The sequence below is a fragment of the Arvicola amphibius genome, chromosome 2, assembly GCF_903992535.2.
Source record: "Arvicola amphibius chromosome 2, mArvAmp1.2, whole genome shotgun sequence".
Taxonomy (NCBI): domain Eukaryota; kingdom Metazoa; phylum Chordata; class Mammalia; order Rodentia; family Cricetidae; genus Arvicola; species Arvicola amphibius.
In genome coordinates this window covers 120,308,520-120,334,115 of record NC_052048.2, presented here as the reverse complement: position 1 = coordinate 120,334,115, position 25,596 = coordinate 120,308,520, and the positions used below count along the sequence as shown (strand labels likewise).

Here is a 25,596-nt window from a genome sequence, read left to right as displayed (position 1 = left end):
TTTCCATCATGGCAGGTTAGGGGGAAAGGATAAGAATACAGTCTATGGTGGAGGCTGAGAGCAGAGAGAACGCTGTACAGCTAGAGGAATGGAATGTCTTCCCAGACTGCCTGATAAAATCGGTATGGTGGAGCCTTAGGGAAGCCAAGGCCCTCCTCCACCCACAGCCAAGTGAGTGTTACTGAAGACCTGGGCAAGAAGAAAGTTGGAGAGGAAACCTCCTCAGCCAATGTTCCAAACATTCTCAGCTAATCCTCTGTGAGTTCCGAGGCTATGTGTTTTAAAGGTCATTTCCCTGAAGCCTGGGGACATCATCAGAAAGTTCTAAGACCCCACACTTCCCATCAGAAAAGAACTTTCTGGTTCAATATCTCAATAAATCACAGAACAAGGGGTAGGGTGAATGCTTCTTTTTACTAAAGCTACAAAATGTAAATTAAATGGGTGGTTTGTTAGATGATTGTAGCATCTCTCTGAAAGTCATGAGGCGATGAAAATTCCTCCTATTCAATAATCTAAATTATCCTGACTTGCAGAAATGCCATCAAAATCTTCCAACTTGAAGTGGTACTAGATGAAAGCAGCATCTAGTGTCACAGAATGCCATTGCATTTGGTTTGCTTTTCAACATGGAGACTACTGAGCAGCTATCAGTTTACTTGGCAGGGATGATTATTGAAGGGAAAGAAGAATGCTTTGCAGATATTTATTTGAAAATATGGGGGTAGGAAAATCCCAGCATGGGAGGCAGAAGTGGCTTATCCCCTTGCTGAGGACCTGTTGGCAGCTAGTAGGAGGTGAGTCGGTTTTCCTCAGTTATGTAGACCGGAGAAGTTGCCCATCCTCTAGTAGAGGTTCTTCATTCGTGCACATATTGAAAACCATTAGATTCATTCAATAGGTTGAGAAATGAGCCCATAATGTTGGGAAGGGAAAAGAATTAGAAAGTGGATTTGATCAAAAAACATACACACACACATATGTATATGTATATGTATATGTATATGTATATGTATATGTATATGTATATATATACACATATATATGTACAGGGCTGCATATTATATGCATATCAAATATGCTCAGTAAATACTATCAGATTGTGTATATATATATATATATATATATATATATATATATAAAATTGATTATATACATACACTCACAAAGCATCCTAACATTAGAAGACTGTAAGTAGACAGCAGGAATGTAAATGGTTACAGACTCTTTTAAACAACATCCTAAGTACTATTGAAGCCTCATTCATGTCTGGGGTTTTCTGGTTTGTTTATTCTAATTTAAAGATTTAGCATAAGGAACTAGTTGAAGACACAGACTAAGATTCTGTTTCTCAAAAAAAATGTGCACTCTAGCACTAATTATTGCTACATGAACAATAGTAAAAAGGAAACCTAAATACATTGTCAAAAAGAAAAAAAGAAAAAAGAAAAAAGGCAATGACTGATCCTCGTCAGCAAAGCTATGGGCATATAACGAAAGCTTCATTCAGATAGAGTTCAGTTTAAAGGGCGTTCTTTAGTGGATGGCTGCCTTTAATACAGACCTGTACTGCACAGCCAAGAGCAAAGGTAACTAGCCCATTATCACCTTCTGAGTAAATATTTGATCTGGGCTTAGAACCACATGGTCTGATCCCAGAATCTATAGCCCAACTAATACTGTTTATACTGCATAGGTTGCTTAGCATCTTCTAAGAACATATCAATTTTGTACACTGTGTACTCGGTCTGTAAAAGGCTAGAACCTTGTTGACCAGGCAGCTTGTGATTCTGACGGTGTGTAAGCTAAAGTTGTCATATATACTCGGTTTTCACCAATGGGCTGACTCTTAATCCTGAGAATACAAAGGTTGTTTTACATAGAAGACTATCATACCTACTTTATAATCATCCTTCTACAATCATAGAAAGTATATCATTGATTAAATCCTAAGGATAATAATAATTATTATTAATGATGATTGTAACAGTTTTGGGCATTGATTTAACACTACCTTGAGGAGGCATGCACCCTCAGTGGAAGCTGATTCTAGACTATATGAAAGGTATGCTACTTAAGTGCAAGGAGATTTATTCTGCTTCCTTGTTAGTGTATGCTTCTTAGTTAGTGTTTGCATCAATCAAACACTACACAGGCCATTTTATTGATTTCAGTGGAATTATTGCTGAATTCAGTGGCTGATGTTATACACATAAAGCCATAGCTGCAAGAACTGCAAAGGCATAGGCCAGTCACAAGAATTCAGAGAACTGTGATGACAGCAGCCATCAGGAGTAATGGACAGGACACTGGATAGGAGGAGGAATAAACAGGACTCTGGATGCTCACTACTGAGAAGAGCTTTGGTTAATAAAACATTGCAAGAAGATTCATGTAAAGCTGTTTGTTTTGGATCTCCGCCCTCTCTCTATCTCCATCTCTTTTTCTTTCTTTATTATTTCCTTATTTCTTTCTTTATTTCCTTTTTTTCTTTCTTTTAGCTTCTGAAGACAGAATTACTTTGTATAGCCTTGGCTGCCCTAGAACTAGCTCTGTAGGCCAGGCTGGTCTCAAACACAGAGAGACCTACCTGCCTTAGCCTCTCAAGTGCTGGGATTGAAGGCATGTGCCATCACTGCCTTTTGACTGAGATTTCTGTCCCACCTGGTCCCCACAGCCTTTCAGTCTCAAAGAAACACACACACAATCACACACACACACACACACACACACACACACACACACACACACGCCTACATTAATTATAAACTAGTTGACTTATTAGCTCAGGCTTCTTATGAACTAACTCTTACATCTTCCATTAGCCCATTATTCTTGTCTGTGTTAGCCACGTGGCTTGGTACCTTTCATCAGCCAGGCATTCTCATCTTGCTTCCTCTCTGGGTGATGATTGTAGACTGACCGGTTCCTCTTCCCAGAATTCTCCTGTTCATCTCCTGCTACTTCCTGCCCAGCTACTGGCCAATCAGTGTTTTATTAAAATACAAGTGGCAGGATAAAAGACCGTTATCCCATAGCAACTTCTCAACCTTTTTTCTTTTATCTCTCCTCTTCTCTCTTTTCTTCTATGTCTTTCATTTTTACTTCTTATTTTTATGAGTCAGGCTCTCATATAGCCGAGGCTGGTCTCAAACTTGCTGTGTAGCCTAAACCAGCCTAGAGCTACTTTAGAGCTCATATAGCTCTCTATATACTATTTACTAGTGAATATATACTATTTACCTCTGGATTGCAGGGATTTATGGGTATTTACGATCACATCCATCATTTTTGAAATTGTTTAGTGTGTGTGTGTATGTGTGTGTGTGTGTGTGTGTGTGTGTGTGATGTTCACATGCCTGAAGCTTAGAGGACAGCTTTTAGGAGCCAGGTCTCTTTTTCCACTGTATGATTTTTGGGGATGAAACTTAGGTCATCAGTCTTTGCCCATCCGCTAGTCCTTCTTTCTTGTTAAAAGAAAGCTAAGGAAGGACAGAATTCACTAGCACTTGTCTACTGTATATTCTTTATTTGTTTATTTTCTCTCATGAAAGGCTCATTTGAGTCGCAGTGAAAATATTGACATTTGGTAGCATGCTTGAGGCTCTATTCTACACAATAACATCATTTCACAGCATGAGACAAACCACTGTCTTTGAAGCAGACACTCGAATGGATAATATGTGTCAAGAACTTTTATTCAAATACATTTTGTTCATGAGCAGAGATTTATATTTCTTGATCCCTGGATAAACAGATAGACATAGTAAGGGAGTCCAGGGAAGCTATATCATTTATTCTTGAATTATGAGCTAGCTATTTGCAGCTACATTATGTTTCACCAGGTACTAAATGGAACAACACAGGTTGCTTTACTACCTAGTAACTGATAAGGGAATTTATTTCCTGAATACCACATTTTATATCAATTGAAAAGGAAAACTCATGAGAATATGCAATAAAAATAACTTAAGATATAAATGTCACCTTAATGATATAAACAATTTGGAAACAGAAAAGTAGCTGTATAATTTCTCTAATGTAAAATATTGCTCATGCCCCTCATGTACCTTATAAAGCAAAACATAGAGTGTTTCAGAACTCTTGATGACAAACTGCATTCTTTGCTGCCTCATAAGTGCGGGCTTTATTGGAAAACAATAACCTGTTTTCTAATGACTTTGGGACCACAACTCTGGGAAGTATTGATGTTCTAGACATAAAGATACCTAGACATTGGGGAAGTAAAATCACCTGTATCCATATATCAGTTCTCTTGGGAAACATAACAAAAGGTTTGATGAGATAGAACATGCATCTGATAACAGCCTATGACCTTGAAACCCTTACATGGTGCTACTTATTCTTTCTGCCCAGTAACATTAACACTGTGGCCAACTGAAGCTTTCTGCTGTTTTACTTGAATACAGCTCCAGGTTTAATGATTCTTAATTATGTGCTTCTGTGGTTAAATTGCTTCTTCCTTGTGCTAAATTCTACACTGTTATGTCTTAACTGAACTACACCTAAAAGTCACTGAAATAATTAAAATATTTGATTCCTCAGTTATTTTTTTGTTTCACTCATAAGTTTATACTTTAAAAATTATTATATTTTAGTTTCTTGACAGGCTATTCCTTCTTGGGGAATTTTACAGTATTTCTCCCATCTTTCAAAATTTCTAATCATAATTTGTTATGTGTTAATAATACATTAGTATATGTACTATGATATGTAGAAAACTAACTTCATCTTAGTTGGGTTGGTTTATAATTAAAGATAAATAATGTTCTCTTTTTTTACCTTACCCCGAAAAACAATATTAAATGGACAATAGAGAGACAATTATTCTTAATAAGTTAAGATGGTGTAAATAGGGGGACACTTTAAAAGATGGCAATATTGGGGAGGACACACTCAGATTGATTAAATCTAGATATCAAAAATCACTGACTGTATGACTGGGACACTTGTGGTAAAGGCGACTAGACAAAGGACAGGGCAGGAGGATTCTCTGTGAAAAGTTTTAGAGCAGTTAAAGGTTCATGATGTAGGTGTGTCTTTTATCTATCTGATGATTTCATTGGATAATTAATAAAGAAACTGCCTGGCCCATCTGATAGACCGGCCCTTAGGTGGGTGGAGTAGACAGAACAGGAAGAAGGAAGTGAGGTAGATGGCTCAGTCAGATGCCACGCCTCTCCTAAGTTAGTCAGACCACCATGCCTCTCCTCAGGGAGACAGACGCAATGAAGCTCCAGCACAAGATGGACGTAAGCTAGAAACTTCCCGGTAAGACACCACTTCGTGGTGCTACACAGATTATTAGATATGGGTTAATCAAGATGTGAGTAAGAGGCTGAAAATAATGGGCCAGGCAGTATTTAAAAGAATACAGTTTGTGTGTTGTTATTTCAGGGTATAAGCTAGTCAGGAGGCAGAAAGCAGGGCGGCGGGAATGCAGCCCACAGCTCACTACAGAATGGCGCCCACGTGGATAACCGAATCCGCAGAAAGCTTGAGAAAGCTTGGGAAAGAATAGAGTAAAGCTCTATTTTTCGGGTCTGGCAAGCAAGCACTCTCATCTAAGTGAGGCTTCCTGACTCAGCTTCAGCTGCAAAACATTGCAGCTCTTTTAAGAGGTTCGGCTACGAAACACTTGAATGCTGTTGATGAAAATCAACTGCATGCTTTTCGGTTTTCAGCCGTAGCAGGAGAAAAGCTGTGTCGTTTTAAAATGCCGGCTTTCTGGGCCGTCCTGCCAGGGCAAACTCTGACTCTTTCAAGCAGGCGGTCCTGACTACGGAGCTTTTGAGTGTTGTTTAACACTGTTGCAGCTTGCTTGCTGGCAGGGACCTTGAACCGCCAAAGAGTTGTGGTACCTCTGCCATGAGGCTGGAAAGCTAGGGAATGGGCTGGATCTAGCCGCCAAAGTCACGGCTTTAGTCCTACTGATATTGTTTGGTAAAGTAAAGACTCATGTAGTCAGAAAGAGAGATATACAGTAAAAGAAAAATTCAAAGTCGAAGAAAATGTCTAAAGTGGTTTACACTGTTAAAAATATATGCAGACTAAAGGTTAAAGTTCTTAAAAGTAAAAAAAAAAAAGAAAAAGGAAAAGAAAAAAGGAAGTAGTTTGTTGTGGTGGTATACACCTTTAATCCCAACACTTGGGAGGCAGAGGTAGATTGACCTCTGTGACTTCAAGGTGTGGCAGCACACACCTTTAATCCCAATGCCTGGGAGGCAGAGACAGACAGATCTCTGGAAGTTCTAGGTGTGGTAGCATACGCCTTTAATCCCAGCACTTGGGATGCAAAGGCGAGTGGATCTCTGAGAGTTCAAGGACAGCCTGGTCTGGAGAGTTATTCCAGGACAAAGATATACAGAGAACTTGTCAAAAAATAAAAAAATAAAAGTAAAAATAAACGAAATAGAGGTTAAAATAAAGCCGTACAAAGATGGAAAATACACAAAGAATCTTGATGCTGTATACTATTATGCTCTCTTTGAATTGTTTGAATGCTGAGGAAGGAGCAACAGCTGCTAAAAGATATTTGTTTACAAATGCTGCTAAATTATTCCAGAATAGATATTTTGAAAATACCTTGACTTTACAATTTGGATCTAAGGACATGATGCTTTGGAAAGGAGTTTCTTTTGTTTTTACAGAAAATGAGACCGTGTGGATTGCTTATATCCCAATATGGTATGATAGACCACGCCCTCCTGAAAGGTTGCAGTGAACACCTTCAGAAAATTACTTTACCCAACTAATGACTGAGATGAACCTGACACACGTTACACCATGAAAGATCTGATTAACAGTGCCCCCATTCAGCAGGAAGCAGTTTGGAGAGAAATAACTGCGCCCATGTTCCCAAATATTGTTTATAAATGTTCTTTTACATTTAAAGGGGGGGATGATATAGATATGAATAATTTGCATTGGTATAGATTTTAAGGTCAATTTTGTTATATGTATATGTATTTCTGATACTGATTAATGTATTGTGATTGTGTAGTTCATTTAAAAATGTAATGTATATAGGTTGTTAATGGATAGTTATAAATAATAGTAAAACTTGTAGTTATGTTAGTTAGATTTTCTAGCTATATAGAGATATATTTAAGTTACATAGACATTCTTCATATCTTTCAAAGACTACAGAATATCGCATTTTAGATGTTTTAATAACTTAGGACTTTTCATGACAATGAGACATGTCTGCTCCTGGCAGCACCAATCTACTTCAAGAGGAAGATGGGCATCGAAGAGGCTCCTTATTGAGTTTGATAGCCATTTGGGCAAGAAACTGCTCTTGCCTGGACTGTTGCAGAAACTGGACACAAAGAACCCACAGAGAGAGGACTGCTGAACTTGCCTAAATGTGAGATGATTCTTTGGGGTTCCTGACTCATGAAAGAGTCTGTGAGACATTCTGCAGGACACAACAGATACTGACTGAACTGCCTTCGAAATTTCCTGCTTCATGGAAATGTCTGCTGGATACTTATGGGCCTTTAGGCCGAAGATGGATGCCCCAACGCTACAAAAGAACTTTGGGTGACTGTCCAGGTAGCAAGATGTCTCTGTGATTTCTAGAGTTTGGAAGTTGATTATTTCTTGTTTACTTAGGTAGTATTATATCTTTCTGGAGTCTTTGATGGAGTTGAAGAGTGGATAGATAGTTATAGTTTTCCATTGTTATGATAAAAGATAAAATAGATATAAATATTGTAACTGTAATTCTTGCTTTATAACTTTTTTTATATGTAGTTTTATATATATATGTAGTTTTACTATGTTAAAGTGAAAGCCTTTTTTGTTTAAACAGAAAAAGGGGAAATGATGTAGGTGTGTCTTTTATCTATCTGATGATTTCATTGGATAATTAATAAAGAAACTGCCTGGCCCATCTGATAGACCGGCCCTTAGGTGGGTGGAGTAGACAGAACAGGAAGAAGGAAGTGAGATAGATGGCTCAGTCAGATGCCACGCCTCTCCTAAGTTAGTCAGACCACCATGCCTCTCCTCAGGGAGACAGACGCAATGAAGCTCCAGCACAAGATGGACGTAAGCTAGAAACTTCCCGGTAAGACACCACTTCGTGGTGCTACACAGATTATTAGATATGGGTTAATCAAGATGTGAGTAAGAGGCTGAAAATAATGGGCCAGGCAGTATTTAAAAGAATACAGTTTGTGTGTTGTTATTTCAGGGTATAAGCTAGTCAGGAGGCCGAAAGCAGGGCGGCGGGAATGCAGCCCACAGCTCACTACAGGTTCACATCCCCTTTGGCAACCCTCTTTCTCCAAAAATATTTACATTATGATTCAAGACAGTAGAAAAATGAGTTATAAAGTAGCAACAAAATAATTTTATAGTTGGGGTCACCACAACGTAAGAAACTGTATTAAAGGGCTGCAGCATTAGGAAGACTGAGAAGCACGGCTCAGAGCCACACTAGCTGAGAAGCATACCACATATTTATCTGGGTTGGCACAACCAGCAATAGGAGTAAAATCAGATAGGGCAAGTTCAAGGGGTCTAAGACACGGAGCTGAATAACTGCCTTTTAGGAATGTTAGGTCTATTAGGATCTTCAAGACTTTTCTTCCTCAAAGAACAAAAGCAGAATTGCCTATGCAACCACTGCTACAAAAGCAACCCCATGCTCAGTCTTCTAGACCTGCTGAAGTCACAACTCTACCATTTCCCCAAAGACTTAAAGGAGAAGAGAAATCCATTGTTTTCATCCATATATGGAGGGGGAAGAAAGAAAACTGCCAAGATGGTCTGACTAGCAAGCCGCTGGAGCTGTGGTTTAGGCATAGTGGATCCCTTTTCCATTCCTCTCCATTTAATTAAGCTGCCAAATCCATCTCTTTTCCAGCAGACATGTTTACTACAGGCTCTAGTAAGATATTTCTCAATAGGTTCACTTAACAAAAAGAGGATGTGGGTGAGGAAAGCTGACAGGGAGAAACCTCAAATAGAATGTTTTCAGTTTCTGATGACAGTTGTCCCAGAGTATAGATGTCTCCAAATGCGAGGTGGTTTCTAACTTTCTAAGACTGCCAGTACAGTGACCATGAACACTCCGTTATCATTATGACTTCATAATTATTGAGAGGGATTCCTTGTATTTTTCAAAGTGATATAATTTAGAAATATAGAGGTACATTAAACACACTAACAGGAATGCTAATGTATACCGAATATTAAAAAGTATTTTGGTAAATTTTACTTAATGCCATTCTAGGGTCACAGATAATTTTTCAATTACATATTTATTGAAATTAACTAAGAAAGGGGGGTTTAAGGATTTGTTGTTTGACTTTTATTTCATGAATTGTTTATTTTTGTAAATTAAGCATGTAAAGAACATTAATTAATACATTAAGACAAAGGATAATTTAAATATTAAGAATTACAAGTCAAATTTCCTCCTACTTGACTATACATTTAACTCGAAGCTCTATTCTCTCCACTCTCCTTTCTCTCTCTCCTTTCTATCTCTCCTTGCTCTCTCTCCTTTCTCTCTCTCCTTGCTCTCTCTCCTTTCTCCCATGATAGTGTTGTGAAGATGGGAGAAGACACATAGATCTCAGAAGATCCATAGAGCACTTTAATGCCTTTACTTTGCAGTGGGAAAGCTGAAGTTCCAAGGCAGAGAATGACTTGCCCAGAGCTGCTCGTACAGTTAGTGGCAAACCAACCATGAGCCACTGGTCTGAAGAGACAAGTTGGGTTGGGCAACTTCTGATAGCAAAACATTTATTTACTTCTATATTCTATGCTGATTCCTGGAGTATATTCTTCACGTAAAGAAACTATTTATGAATCTTTTCACAGGGAGAAAAGTCACAAAATCTTTTAGCTTCTCCTTAAACATTCAATTTTCTCATTAAGAAAAAGAAGAAGAAAAAAACCTCATTAACTTTTCCATTATTAGGCAAAGTTAGTGTAGTGTCAATAAAAAACTTTAAATGTCTTAATTTATTCATTTTTGCATATATTCTGATTTCTATACAAAGAGGAAGCTCTGTGGTTTGGGTTTTGCTTCCTCTCACATGGCAGATTTCCATAGCATAGAGGAATAAGAACAGTAGGAATGTGGGGTAGCCTACACAACACTGGGGTGGCCCATACTGCACTGAAAATTCAGACTGTAATGAAGTGGTATTGATTCCTCAGTCAGAAATAGAATAAGGTGACAAAGCAGTGTTTAGAGACAGAGTCCCATTCTGGAGCCCAGGCTGGCCTGGAATTTCCTATGTATGCCAGGATAGCCTCAAATCTCAGGCAACCTCTGCTCCTTTAAAATCAATATTTTAAAACACACAAAATGTTTCTGGCAATGTGCTTCTTGAAACATGAAATCAGAGAAGGTTCCATCTTTAAAGTGACTGTTGATATACATGTGTTTCTTCTTGACACATATGTGTCTCTTCTTGACACACATGTGTCTCTTCTTGACACATGTTTTTCATCATTAGATATGAGAGTTGAATTTGAATTTCTCTTTGAATTCAAGAAAATATGTTCACTGAAGTTACCATACCAATAAATTCAAGAAGCAACAATTACATAAACTTAGATTTAATACATTAGAGTTTTCTTCATGTAGATTTAATTTTATTTAATATGATGATGTATTTGATCTCTGACTCACATAAAAGTTTTGACAGGCTCAGGATTATCCAGGGACTTCTTTCCAGGAAGGACTGACATAGCAGGTTGCAGAAGTCCCAGATGACCACAAATGTAGGGGGGAAATGATTACTGTTATCAAGCAAAGCGAATCAGATTTTGATATACTTTTCAAAAATGCCAAGAGAATTTCATTATTTTTTTTTAAAGTTAAAGGTCCACTAAATACAAAAACCAAACGATGAAAGAAAAAGAAATGAAGGGATGGGAGATGAACCCATTGGTAAAATGTAGCTGTGCAAGCACGAAGAACAGAGTTCAAGCCTCAGCACTCACTAAAAGGCCAGGCACAGCACAAGTGCAGACATCGGGTGTCAACCTCTGGGCTCCCAGCACACATATATATGCACACAGAAAAATGGGAAGAAGACTTTAAATTGGTGTTATTTGGGGCTAGGGCTATTGAATTCTCATAACACTCATGATAACTATGATTTACCATTTTATACTGTGATATTTTTCTTTTTTTTCTTCCACTAAGTTTAAAGGTGAAGAAAAAGAACATGCCAGTCTTGAAGTTTCTAAATTCGGCACAGAACAAGCCACCAGTAAGAAGGTGGTGTTTTTTTGTCTTGTTTTCCTGAACACACTAATAGATTAAATATTAGAAATATAGAAATTTAATTAGAAATATTATAAATATTAGAAATATAGAAAGTTGCAAGGGTCAGAGTTGGTGGGGACCTAGAGATGAGCTCAGCTAAGTGTTAACATCTGGGGGAATGCTAAAGATGTATGACAGGTTGCTAATGCCACTGGCAGGCAGTGTCAAGTCTCACTTGTGTCAGTTGGGGCCACTATTTAATTCTTTGAACCTACTTAATTCCTTTGTGTAAAATTCTTTGTTGTCTCCATCTTTTTTCTGCCCTCTCTTCAGAAGCCATCTGTTGGGGCCCTACTAGATATTAATCACTGTAACACTATCCTACCCTGAAATAGATCTGCTAATTCCTTAAAGGGTTGGTGTGAAAATGAAACGAAGACTTAGAGACCCTGTAACCAGCCAAGGGTTGCCACCAGAAAAGGCTCATCTCTGTCCTTTCCCATGTTCAGGCTTTCAAGTGGCCCGGACTCCCTGCTCTGCTCATTATATCCATCTTGCTTCACCCACTTCCTTTATCAGAATGGTGAGTTCATTGTAGGGCGCACTGTTGGGGCAGCATCTTGTTATAATTTTCATCTTTCTCTAGAGTTACCTTTTTTGTTAGGCTAATAAACAGCTATAAGTTCAAGTACTTCTACCCTGAGCTTACGTACATTCAAATGTACAGACAAACACACAGACACACACACACACACACACAGAGGCACAGAGGCACATATGTATGCATGCACGTATGCACATATGCACAAACATGTGATTCATTAAACTGAAAGTGTCTGTGTTAGGAAAAGGAAAGTCAAAAGAGAAATATCTTTTGCCTACTTCCCAAAAGTGTTTTCTTCTTCTTTTTTTACATCAATAAAATTCAGTAGACCGGGAAACTTAAGCTAAGTAGCTACAGAGACACACTTCAAGGGTTACATATATAAGAAAGGATCTATGATTATTCATGGAATAAAAGAATTTAAGTTACCAGATGGTGGTGGTGCACACTTTTAATCCCAACACTTGGGAGGCAGAGGCAGGAGGATCTTTGTGAGTTTGAAGATAGCCTGGTTTAGTTCCAGGACAACCAAGGTTACACAAAGAAACCCTGTCTCAAAGGAACAAAAATAAAAAGTCTGAGTTAAGAAACTATAATTTACATGACTATTAAGAAAGTTCCTTAAAATTTCCCAAACCTATAGAGTACTTTTCAACTACTTGTCATGATTTCTTCACCTGTGTCAGCTCTATATATTTCTGACTAAACACATAGTCTTGCTACTCATTGTGTCATTACTGTATTGGTCTTTTCACTTATGGATATGTGTATTATAAGCATATTAATAAATACATCATATTAACATTCTACTATCCTACCTACACTATCCAAGCACTCATTTATGGTCTTTTTCACCACGACAGTATGAGGGGAACTCTGCCTTTAATGTTTGTCTTTCCTTTCTGTTGTGCTTGGGCTTCTTCAGTATCAGATCATGCTCCCACTTCTCAAAGTCCTATAATGTGGCTTCATTCGCTTCTGCTTGGCAAAATGATGCTCTTTATAGAAAGGACTCAGATGGGAACCACCTCTGCTTTCCCTGGTAACACATGGGGTTAGGAAACAATGGGAGAAGATGAACACTGACTTCTCCAGTTCACTTTTTTCTTCGCTCGTTGTGCTGTGAGACATAAATCTGATTTGAACTTGAACACTCTCTATGCTTTCTGTCTCTATCAGAGAGGGCAGCCAAACCGTGAAGGAGCCATCTGGGACGGCGACAGTGAAAGAGCCACGGTGTGTGGTTCTCTTCCATGGAAGAGCAGCCACATACAGGGTCCAGCTGCCAGAAGTGGACAGCTCATCATCGTTGGCTCTTAGCCTGAACATCAAGGCAGGAGCCTTATCCAGAGGCACTGAGAGAGACAGACATGCTGAGGAAGGCACAGTTGGAGCTTCAGGGATGACTACACAATCACAGAGCTATTTGGTTGGATATTGTTTATCTCCTCTCATAGACACAAAGCTCTCCATGGGAGGGACTAAGACTTAGTCGGCTCTGCAGCATTTTGCAAGGAGCTTGACACAGACTAGGTGTTTATAGAACATGTTGACAGAAGGGTCCCAGCCCTATTCGATTTCACTAGCTTATTAGGGCTTCTCAAACAGACTTGGGCTCCTTCATGATTTCATGGGCAACATTTCTATGTATTTTTAGCTAATCAGGAGTGAGTTCCTTCTCTATTTCCTTATTCTCACACTGTTTGCTGTTTGGTTGAGCAGGAATCTGAACTGATTCCAAGTTTCATTTCATTTTAATAAGAGCTGGAACCTAATCAGGGCCCAATACCATCTCTGTTGCTTGGTCTGTATGTTGCCCTTCCCCGATTCTATTTCTCTTTTTTCCCTAATGATACTGTCTCCCAACCTCCCAACTCTCCTTTGTCCTCCCTATTCTCCCTTCTTTCCCCATCTCCCCTTCTCTCCTCCAGCCCCCTCCACTTCCTCCTCTTCTCTCTTCTCTCTAGATACAGAAATCCTCGATACACAGTTATACACATTAAGGGGGATAGTTCAGTTATGGCTGCAGTGTCTGATGTGTAAGTTGTTCCTGTCACCATGGGACTTGCTTATGTTTCATTTCTCCCTAAGAACTGAACTATATATGATTATGGCATAATTTACCTTCTTACTTCTTTTATTTCTAAATGAAAAATGTGTGTGCATAAGAAACATATATTTTTGTTGAGGGAGAACCATTTTGGTTTTTCATTAAAGGCTATAATTAATTACGTTTATGAATACTACCAATGAACTTCCTCCAATTTGTCTAGTAATTTGTCTGCAAAATTAAAGCATAAAAGAAAACAAAGTGATTTCATCTAAAAATAGTTTGAAAGACAGATTTGAATTTATAAAAGTATATGGAAGGTGTCATTAGAGTTTATGTAGTTTTTTCTTCTTATCGTCCCCTAGAGAGAATGTAAGTAAAAGCAAAGTGACTTGAAATTTATATAGTGTATCTATGCCATGTGTGTGACACACGACTGCGGTTCCGGATATCAAGAGGCTAAGGAAGAAGTACGGTGCGTTTGCAGCCAGTCTGGACTGTATCATAATACAAATAAAGAAAAAAAATACATAAAAACTTTTAAAACTGCATTTCCCGCTAAATTCGGAATTATAATTTGCATCAGGAGAACCATCATAGGTCACCTATCATAGGAAAGCTTTCTATCGATAATTTCTCCTGTTAGTTACTTCCAGATTAGTATTGCTTCTTGCTTAAGCCAGCAACACAAGATAATAAGTATCCCTATATTAATTCTCTTCATCTATTAATTTACATAGCTTTATAACATATCACAAAAAGGGAGGCAAAGGAAAGGCTATTTTAAGTGTGGAGGAAAGCTACATTCAGTACTTAGCCATATAAGGAAGTCAAATGCTACAGGGTCAGAGCACGGAATGTCAAAACAAAATAAAACAAATAAACACTCATAATGAAGTTTCCTTGTTAAAATTATGAGCGAGGTGTAACAAATACTGCGGGGAAAGAAGGAAAGCATAGACGTGCTCTGGCCAGAGCAGAGCACAGAATGACTGTCTGTGTCCTCTTGCTCTCTAAGCTCAGCCATGACTTCCTCTAGGAGAAGTGGGAGTGTGGTATTATAGCGCACTTGGTATGGGTTCCAGAATTCCATAGAAGATAAATGGTCACTTCTGTTTCTTATTTCTGAGTTGCTTAGACATGCGTTGCAGTTAGGGCTACAGTCCCATAGCCTCAGACGGGCTTATATTTGGATACAAGGGTCCCTGATGACAGGGTCTTTAGGGTCAGGCAGTTCTGCGGATGATCTCTAGAGCCACTCTATACTCACTCTGAGGATTAGAAAAAGGTAGTGGGTACATCTCAACTTCTCCATTTATACAATAAATATGGCGAGAGCACCTTGGAAATACAATTGTGAAAAGTAAGACAAAGTGGCAGATGACTTGTCCCCAATGAATCGGAGCATTGTCACCATCACTACCACTATATCCTTGTCTGCCATACCCACCATAGCTATGTCCCCACCTCTGTACGACACCTACTGTAGCCAGTGCGACAACCACAAAAATGTGAAATCACAACTGCCATCGTACTACATCGAATACCATCCCCTCCACACCGTCACCTCCTTTTCCTCCACCACTGCCATCACTGTCTCAACTAACACCACATTTACCTCAACCCATATCTACAGCTTCCACGACCATTAACATAGCCCAAACTGTCACATCTATGAGAACCACCATATCCTAAACATCGCCACCACAAACACACAGATCTGCCATTGTCAACACCATCTTCATGCTGACTTTGGATCCCTAGTATGCACATAAAATGCTGGGTAGAGTGGTGCACACCTATAACTCCAGGACTGAAGGGTACAGAGACAAGCGGCTCCCCAGGGTTAACTGATAAGCTAGCATAATGGAAATGGTGAGCTCTGGGTTTAGTAAGAAACTGATTCAAAAAAAAAAATTAAGATGTAAAGAAATGGACACTTAACATCAATATCTAGTGTCTAAAAGCATACTCGCATGTTAAATCACTCATTTGCTCACTCACTCACACACACACACACACACACAGAGAGAGAGAGAGAGAGAGAGAGAGAGAGAGAGAGAGAGAGAGAGAGAGAGGTCTGAGGTCTAAAATTCTTTGTGGTAAATATTCTCAGCTGCCTCGCTGATATTTGAATTATCCACAATACTGAAATAGTTCTGACATCTCAAAAACAAAGAACCTACATTCTGCTTTTGGGTTACCATTGTCCCTTGCCTCTATGTCTTCAATTGTCACAACAGAGCACAACTCCCACTGCCATATTTGACCCAACAGAGATACTGTGAAGCGGGAGGAAAATATCCATCTAGAGTCTTGAGTGCTTGGAGGAAGGCAGGAAATAAAAGGGCAGCATTAATTTAGCCCTATTTCATAGTACAGGTCTGTGAAAAGAAAGGGCCTTGGGGTTGGCTCAACCTTTGACAAATAGATGAGTATTATGTAGGCTGTGGGTCCAGCCAAGAGAGGAAGCAAAGCAGCTTTCCTATAATTCTACCCTTGTTGTTCACATCTCTTCCTCCCAGATCCTTTTGTAGTTCTCCTGTAAGGCATTGAGGGATGCTAGCAGGTAAAGACCTGCCTATTCTATCCACATCTTCCCCTGGGACTCAGCTAGCTTACCCACAGCAGTTGTAAATAGCTAACATCACATTCAACTGGCCATCTCACGTTTTCCTTTGCTTTCTTAATGCCACCTGGCCCAGAGCCACATCTACCACTGCAAGGCCACATAAGTGCTTCATGCATCTGTTTCCACATGAGCACTCTTCCTACCTCCCAGCGATCAGACCTCGTAGTTATAAGACAGCAGAAACCAAGACAGAACACAGCACAATGGGAACATTTTACAGGAAAGCTTTTGTAGTTCCCGTTGCTTTAGAGTTTTAGCTTTAGGCGGTTTTCCTCAGCTAATGAGGACAAAGCAGAAAAATGACAACAATCCATCCATACAGGAGCTGCACCCTCACGGTTGCTTCATTCACAGGATTAAGGGCAGCATGTGTAAATCCTCCGAATTAAAGTCAGCCCAAACCAATCCTATCCATTTATGGTGGCATACAATTGTATGTCAAGCACTTGGGGATATGGAGTCGGGAAGATCAGGAGTTCAAAGCCAGCTTTGGCTACATAACCAATTTAAAGCCAGTCTGAGCTACAAATCAACTCTATCTCATAAAAATAGAAAACAAACCAACATTTCACCTCCACCAAAGATACCTCATAAACAACCAAACAAAACATTGAAAGCATTTTCCTGGGAATCTTGCAAATTTTCATTAGAAGCTATAAACAACCATATAGAGGGATTGAGGTCAAGTCTTAGATTTGGTTCACAGGGTTTCAAATCCAGGATCTATCATTTCTTACTACTTTGGAGTATCTTTACTCTCTTTGAAGTTCAAGTTTTCATCTTCAATGTCACATATGTATTATAATATTATAATGGTAAATGCATAAAAATTGTGAAGTATACAAGTCTCCCATGAAAATGCCTTAGGTTATGACTCTGAAAGGAGCTCATAATTGAAACATTCAATGCATCTAACCTATTAAATGTCTTCATTTTCTATGGTAAAATTTCTTTATATAAGTATAACATAATCTCAGATTCTAATTAATCCTGGGGAAATGAGATTACAGCACCATGCACAGCAATCTGGCTAAAATGGTAAAGAAATTGTTTGCATATAAACAACTTAAGCTCTTAGCAATATGAAATTATAATTCATGAATGTTTTGCCTCTGTCAAATCTTATTTTTATAATGGTTGTAAATTAATAAAACATATACATTCACACCAGCATCTTCTATAGTTATAATTTAGGCTTACATGTGGTGTTGGCTCTAAAAAGGATAAATATTCCAGTCTGAGAGGATAATCCACTAATGTAGAAAGTTACTGAGTCAAATTGTCCCATCCAAATTTATTACATTAGCAAATTACCTATGGGAAACATATCCCCAGATAAATTGCCCATTCTTTCAATAGTCTAACTGCAGGAGAGAAAATTATCCTGTTATAAAGTAAATTCAGAACAAGCGAGATTTAAAGCAGTGGATGCTGATTGCTCTTTCTGTGTAATGGTATCTGTCATAGTAATTTGTTGGTCATTTTCAATTTTCTGGCAGACACTCGTTGGTCTGTTTGAATCATGTCAGATTTTCTTGACACCTTTGCTTTAGACAACTTATCACATATAGAGGTCTTAATATATTACTTCTTGTTTTGGCTCCCAAAACTGATTCAGCATGTATCTAGATTTCTATCCCATGGAATCCCACACAGCACAATATGAATTCTGGCAATATAAGTGGCTAAAAGTAAAGTATTTATCTTTCCTGACATGCAAGAATAGTACAAGTAGAAGAAATAATAACAGTAATGATAATGTGCAACTTATACAATATTAATGTTTACTTATTTTCTAATCCTTATTCAAAAATTATGTAAAGACTGATTTTTGGAGTTCTGTACTTGTTAAAATGGCTTGAATATTTCTTAGAATTAATAAAGCTATACACAATACCTAAAAATTTAATAATTGTCCAAAGTAAACTGGATAAACTCATCATTTATTACATTATATTACAGTACAGAAGTGCCTGTAAAATAACTTGCCAAGCTATATGCCTATATGCTATGTAAATATTCCTACTTCTTTTGTGTTTTTTCCAGCTCAGCATTTTATATATATATATATATATATATATATAACAATAAATAATCAAAATCTCTCAAATTATCTTCCAAAATGGTATTATTATTGGGCCACCACTAAGTAATTAAATTTAATTTGTATCTACATTAATTAATTAACCTTAACATTTCCCAGAACACTTAAGCTAATAATAGATCTTGAAAGACCAGATTGTATTTTGTTATAATTATTTCCACTACACTAGTATCATTAGAGAATAACCATCAGCCGGGCTTCACATGTGTGGGTATCATCTACCAACCACAAATCACATCAGTGAGTTCTCAATTTACTTTTTTCATTAGCTATTAACATTAGACAGAATTCCCTACTGAAAGTTAAGATTGTTTGGCATGAGCTTGCATTTTGTCATTGACTAATCTTGTACAAAAGCATGTGCTTTTAATTACATCCCTTGAGTGGAGTTTTACAGTTTAGTTTTAAGAGTTTTCTTGATAATACATTTTATTAGATATTATAACAACAATTATTACTTATCAACACTTATACCCAACTATACATATGATCTTAGAAAAGGTCAATATGAAATAATTCAAGTCATTTATATTAGAATGTGAATGAATAGGTGCAGATATTTTTCTGTTAAATATTTAAATATCTTCAACACTTCAAAACAAGACAGAATTAGGAGGCCTCAGTGTCTTGACTACAAATAAAAAATGCTGATACTTAGAGTCGAGAAGGGGGCTCAGCTGGCAAAATGTCTGCCACACCAGCATAAAACCTTAAGATTGGAATCCTAGTATATATATATATATATATGGACTGCCAGTGTACAGCTGGAAAAATCCTTGGAACTCACATTACAGCCAGACTGGCCAGTTGGTGAGCCAGTGAGAATCTGTCTCTTTTTAAAAAAACTAGAGCAAAGAAAGGCTGAGGAAGACTAACATTAACATCTGGCCTCCACAAGCATATGTTCACACTGGCATGTGCACCCACACTCAGCCACCCACACACAGATTCACACACACACACACACACACACACACACACACACACACACACAAAGCAGTTGATGCATTTCTAATAAAAACCACTGCATGCTAGGATAACAACTTATTATCAGACTGAATTATGCTCTCAGATCTGTTCTACATTTATGTAGATGTGGTTCGACATAATGAAAACACCACTCTGATATTACTACACTCTGTAGCTACGTTTAAGACCTTTATTCACAGAAAAGCAATGTGCAAAAGAAACGGATGTTGATTAAGATCTCTTTAGTTCTAGAAATCAAACAATCAATAAAAGTATACAGCCTCTGTCTCTGCTGCTGATCAGATTGGACCCTATTTCAACCATGGTTAATGGACCCTTGAAATTAGATAACCTTTACATCTAAGCTTAGCTATGAATTTCTTTATCGTGCCTTGAAAAGAATAATAAATTCAGGCTTTGCGTGCAGTGTTAAACAAACAAAAACATTATTCAAAGTACTCACTGAAACTTCCTTGTGTCAACAGCTCCGTCTGTGTACTGTAGGGTTCAAAGAAAGCCATCTCTCTCAAAACTAGCTATGTAATTGAGTAAGCTAGAAACGTTCCCTTAACAACAACCTGGGCTGAGTGCACACATCCAACTTCATTATATGATGAGAACATCTCTTTACTCTGGATCTAATGTGTGGACCTAGCTTTGGAGAACATAGAGACTCATTATAAAAAGAAGACAAGAAAATACTAGTATTTCTAAACCGCGGAAAGCCAGCACAGTTACATATATTTAATATTTTTTTCCTATATTGTGTTTAAGTTCTTGGTGCTTAGCTCAAGAATAAATCTTAGTAGTACAAAGAAATATGCAGAGGCAACATGTCTACACAGCACCTTCAAATACCTGGTAGCAATGCAATTCTACAAAGTCAAGCTAAAACCTTTGTAAGATTAAAATGCTGGGAATGTAGGGCCATAATTTCATTCTACTTGTAAAAAATGCTTTCCTTTTCTAATATCTCTCATTTCACTGTTGAGAATATCATACAGTAATAATTTTATACACTGGTAGTTGATCTAGAAACTCAAGGAGAGAGAGAGAGAGAGAGAGAGAGAGAGAGAGAGAGAGAGAGAGAGAGAGAGAGAGAGAGAGAGAGAGAGAGCCACACAGGCCTGAGGACCTGAATTTGATTCTCAGAATTCTGAAATCAGAGCCCTGGGGAAATGGAGACAGATGGATCCTTGGGCACACGCTTCCTGTCCAGCCAGTTGGTCTAAGCATACCTTAACCAGTAAGTCAGAGCTAAGCGAGAGACTGTCTCAGAAAACCTGACAGAATACTCCTGAAGAATGACACCCACGGTTGGCCTCTGTCCTTCACATACATACGTGCATATGCTTGCAGACACATGCACAAAGAAATAAAAATACCAGTTCTTATGAAGGTTCACCAGTTCCACCAATTCTTACAAAATGTCAAAGGAAACATCAATTTGTAAAGATGGAGTTTAACCATAGTCCTCCCTTAGCAAGAACAAAATCAGTTTAATTGCATTGAATGAATGTTTTCAATAAAGCTTGGCAGAATATTATTCCATCTAATCCCTGTCAGTCAGAACTTTTAAGACCTTCTTCTGCTTATGCCACCAAACTGAAGACTGCTTATCTATGGCTTGGGAAAAAAAAACAAAAATAAAAACTTAGGCCGGGCGGTGGTGGCGCACGCCTTTAATCCCAGCACTCGGGAGGCAGAGGCAGGCGGATCTCTGTGAGTTCGAGACCAGCCTGGTCTACAAGAACTAGTTCCAGGACAGGCTCTAAAAAGCTGCAGAGAAACCCTGTCTCGAAAAACAAAAATAAATAAATAAATAAATAAATAAATAAATAAATAAAAATAAAAAAATAAAAACTTAGTAACAGAGTAGAAAGAACAAGATTAGCTCTAGAAGGTATGGAGAAACTTGCTTTCTCTTTATGAGAAAGCATCCTGTGTCAAACAAGTAAACAAAACACTGGTCAGCTTTGACCTGGTGAAGAACTATCTCCAGAGTTCATTAACATTTTATAGGGATTACAAGAGCTGTCCATAACTAAAGTTATTAGAAAACTTAGTGGGGGGAAAACAGGAAGTAGAAAAATAAAACAGATGTGAATTAATCTGGGCACGATCATAGTCAAAGCAAATCCCTGGAAGAAGATTCTCTTTAGTGTGTAATATATATTGCTACTAAATTCTGTTTCCATAAAATTCATTTACCAATAAAATACATCTCAGTAGGGAGAATCTTAACAACATAGAACAGATACTAACACAAACACATCCCACCTCTATACACTACAGGATTATAAACACAATCCCTCATTTCTTTAATTTCAATATGTAATTGAATTCAAGGACTACTCATTTCTATTGTACAACATCAAAGAAATCTAGGGACCCCAGAAAGTCCTACAAGGGAAACATACTCCCTCTACCCATCCCCATATTTTTGCTTTCTTTTTTTGGCAGACTCTGTAGGAAGAATGTCATTCTTGGTGAACATATACTTGCTGTTTAAATATGTTACCTGTTGGTAGCTCCAACATTAACCAGTTTTAGAATTCATCACATGCATATATTTTTCCTTCCTTAATTTCATAAATTACCAACGCTTCAGTCAACATTGTTATTCATGATAAGGTCCTTTGATGTACTGCAGATACTACCAGGTCCTCTCTTTTGTCCTTCTGGGTGGCTGAATACAAAATTGTCTCCAAGACTAGGCAGAAGAAAGACCTTGTTCTCTCAATAGCAGCTCTTGATAGAACAATCATTTTATAATTGACTACTCAGTATTACAGCAAGGCACCGTGACAGGGTTAAACACTAATAATGAAGAGAGAAGAGTCAATCGTTTGCCATTTCTTTGTCTCTGTCCCATTCCTCACATGTGAGAATGCTTGGGAAAAAACGTATTTCTGACTCTGTTTTATATCACTAGGGTAAAAAGGGTAGCGCAATCACAGAAAATAAAACCAGACTGGCAAATAAATAAATAAATAAATAGGCATCCAATTGAAGAAGCAGGACTGATCATATGTCATGATTCAACATTAGCCTTCAAGTAAATGCATTATCATATAGTCTCATGATACACAATATCAAATGAAAGATATAGAAACATTCAGTCATGCGTGGTAGCCAAGATAGTCTCAGAGGTGTTTCAGTTTTAGGCTTTCCCAGATTTGTGCACAGCAATGGAGTTAGAAAGTTTTGTGGTTTCTTGAACATTTGTTTTCAATATTTATGTGCTATGTATACACACATAAGTACTCTGTGCAATTTATAATGGAATAAAAATCTTCAATTCATCTCAAATAATCTATTAAATTGTGCTAAAAATTCATTTTATCATGCCCTACAATTTATATAAAATATGTAAATGGCAAAAGTAAAAAAAAAATGAGATTAAGATCTTGTGTAGAGTGCATATTGAAAAGAAACACCCATGAGAGATCTGTTATTTTGAAAGAAATATAACTTGATAACTATTGTTCCTTGAACTCCATTTCTTTTAAATCATGGATGCTCACATACATAAAAATATTCACACACACACACACACACACACACACACACACAGATGTAACTTACACAATTTCATCGTTCTGGAATTCGAGCTCTCCACACGTGTCCTCAAAGTCCTCCCCTCCACCTCGGGCTGTTCCTTCAATGGTTTTATAGGGAACGATAACATTTCCTCGAGCTCCGGATGTTCTCAAAACCTTCACCTCCATGATGCCAATGCTCTCGCTCACATGAGTCACTGGCTCCTCAAACGTAAAGATGCCTGCATGGTCATCATCAAAAATGGTCACAGTGGCTGTGCAGGGGGATCCCAGACAAGCAAGTGTAGAAATATGATTGGCTTCTAGTATGCCATCTTCTGAATCTTCAGAAGAGACTCTGACATTGCTTAGATGCACAAGGAAGTTTTCATCCTCTTCAAAGATATCATCATCAATGATGCCGACTCTGATCTCCTTCTGGGTCTCCCCAGGTTTAAAGATCACAGTCCCTTCGGTGAATTCGTAATCAGACCCAGCATTGGCTGTGCCATCTTCTGTTCTGAAATCAACAAACACAGTGTTGGTCAAGTCGCCCCCTCTGCGGATAATGGTGAGAGCCACTGTACCACAGTTCTCTAGACATTGGTATGTCCCTTGCTCGAAGAAGACCTTAGTGACTGGGTCATTTTCAGCCACTTCTATGTTGACTTCATGCATGCTGACAGCCTTCCTTGCTTGGTCAGCGGCATGCCTCTTCAAAATGTTGCCAGCTCCAGTCATCAGGCGAGTAGCTTGAATCCGATAAAATGCTCGGCTTTTTTGCTGCTGACTTAGGACTTGATAGTTGGCTAATTCTATTAATTGCTCAATTTCTTTTTCCGGATGCTTCTGCTTAAGTTCCTTCAGAATCCTTGCCATCTCACGCCTTGCTTCTTCATCATCTTGGTCCCTCTCATCGACTTCCAAAACCAGAGCACCATCTAAGAAATTGTCAACATGAGAGTTGACTACTTTCCCATCCATTTCAATTTCAGTTTTGGAAGCTGGCCTGTCTCCTTCATGTTCAATAATCATCCCCCTCTGCTTGCCAGCCCTATATCTCTTGTAGACATACTTGTAAAAGAGAAGCCGCCTGTCTGCTACCCAAGCGAACACGACACAGATGGGAAAGAAGAAGAAAGTGAGCAATCCTTCCCAGACCTCCACAACACCAGGAGAGATGACAGACAGAATTATATAAAGCCAGGTATAGGCGAAGATGCTCCAGGCTGCTGTCACAAAGAACACACGCAAATGCTTAATCTTCCTTGTCTCTCCATCAGGGACCACATAAACACAAAGCGCAATGATGATGAACATGTTAAAGGCAGCACTTCCCACGATGGTGCTGGGACCAAGGTCCCCTGCAGTGAAGTTATGGCCACATACTTCAATGACCGAGAGGAGAATCTCAGGAGCAGATGAGCCCAGAGCCATCAAGGTCAGGTTTGACACAGTCTCATTCCAGATTCTTACTGTAGTCTTGGTGGTCTCCCCATTCGGCTTCTTGATGGTTATTTCTTTTTCTTGAGATGTGATGACTTCTATGGAGGACATGAACCGGTCGGCAATGATGGAAACTCCGAGAAACATGTAGACCATGGCCACAAAATACACAGTTGCTCTAGCAATTTTATCCCCAAAAGATGGGTCTTGGGGCTCCCAAATGGGAAGAATCACCCCTTTCTTGCAGTAATATGACCCAGTACATTCAGTGGTTTCATTTCCTCCTGTTTCCGACTCTGCTTCTGCAGTTATATGGTCAACATGGGAAAACAAGAGAGCCACCATAGCTACCAGACGAAATCCCATTGAAACCGTCGGTGAGAGACTTAATCGCAGCATGTTGTACAATGAGACTTCCAAATGTCCCAACCTAATAGTAAGAAAAGGGGGGGGGGGAGAGGGATCAGGAGAAGGGGAAAGAAAAGCAATCACATAATTAGTACCAAACCATCATTAATAACTTGTTCATATTACTTTATGTTAGCCATCACAAAATCTCCAGGGAATCATTATTCTAAGATCTGCCAGTGACTAAACAATCGTCTGTAACATTTACAGTTCAATCTCTCGGTGTTTTTTTTTTTTTTTTACTTGGAGTCCTATTCACAGAGCAAGACACACAAATGACTCCCTGGAAATGACAAGTCCCGTTACAGCGCAGCTCTATTGAGCACACACTGGTGCACACTAACAACCAACGATAAACAGAAAGCAAAACTTTTGAAGCATTAAGTAATTTCTTCCTTATTGCTCAAGTGGATTTTCTTTTACATTTGAGTTAGTACATTATCTTTGGAAACTACTTCATTGAGAAAACCATCTTATTAAGATGCACATCTTAAAACTCAGATTCTGAGAAGAGCCTCTGAATACAAGGCATGTTGATTATCTTATATCCTGGAGTACACCTTTATTTTATTTCGCAAAAT

At 38.4% G+C, this 25,596-nt stretch overlaps 1 protein-coding gene across 2 annotated transcripts in view; it reads right to left on the bottom strand.

The window, feature by feature from the left end:
- The window catches only part of Slc8a1 (solute carrier family 8 member A1), a 279,056-nt gene extending 254,041 nt beyond the window's left edge, over positions 1 to 25,015 (bottom strand). For both annotated transcript variants that reach the window (XM_038320402.2, XM_038320403.2), the window contains exon 1: positions 23,208 to 25,015. In XM_038320402.2, coding sequence (XP_038176330.1) covers positions 23,208 to 25,006 — 1,799 coding nt within the window. In that variant the 5' untranslated portion in view covers positions 25,007 to 25,015. The remainder of the gene's footprint in view (positions 1 to 23,207) is intronic.
- Between the last annotated feature and the right edge of the window lie 581 nt (positions 25,016 to 25,596).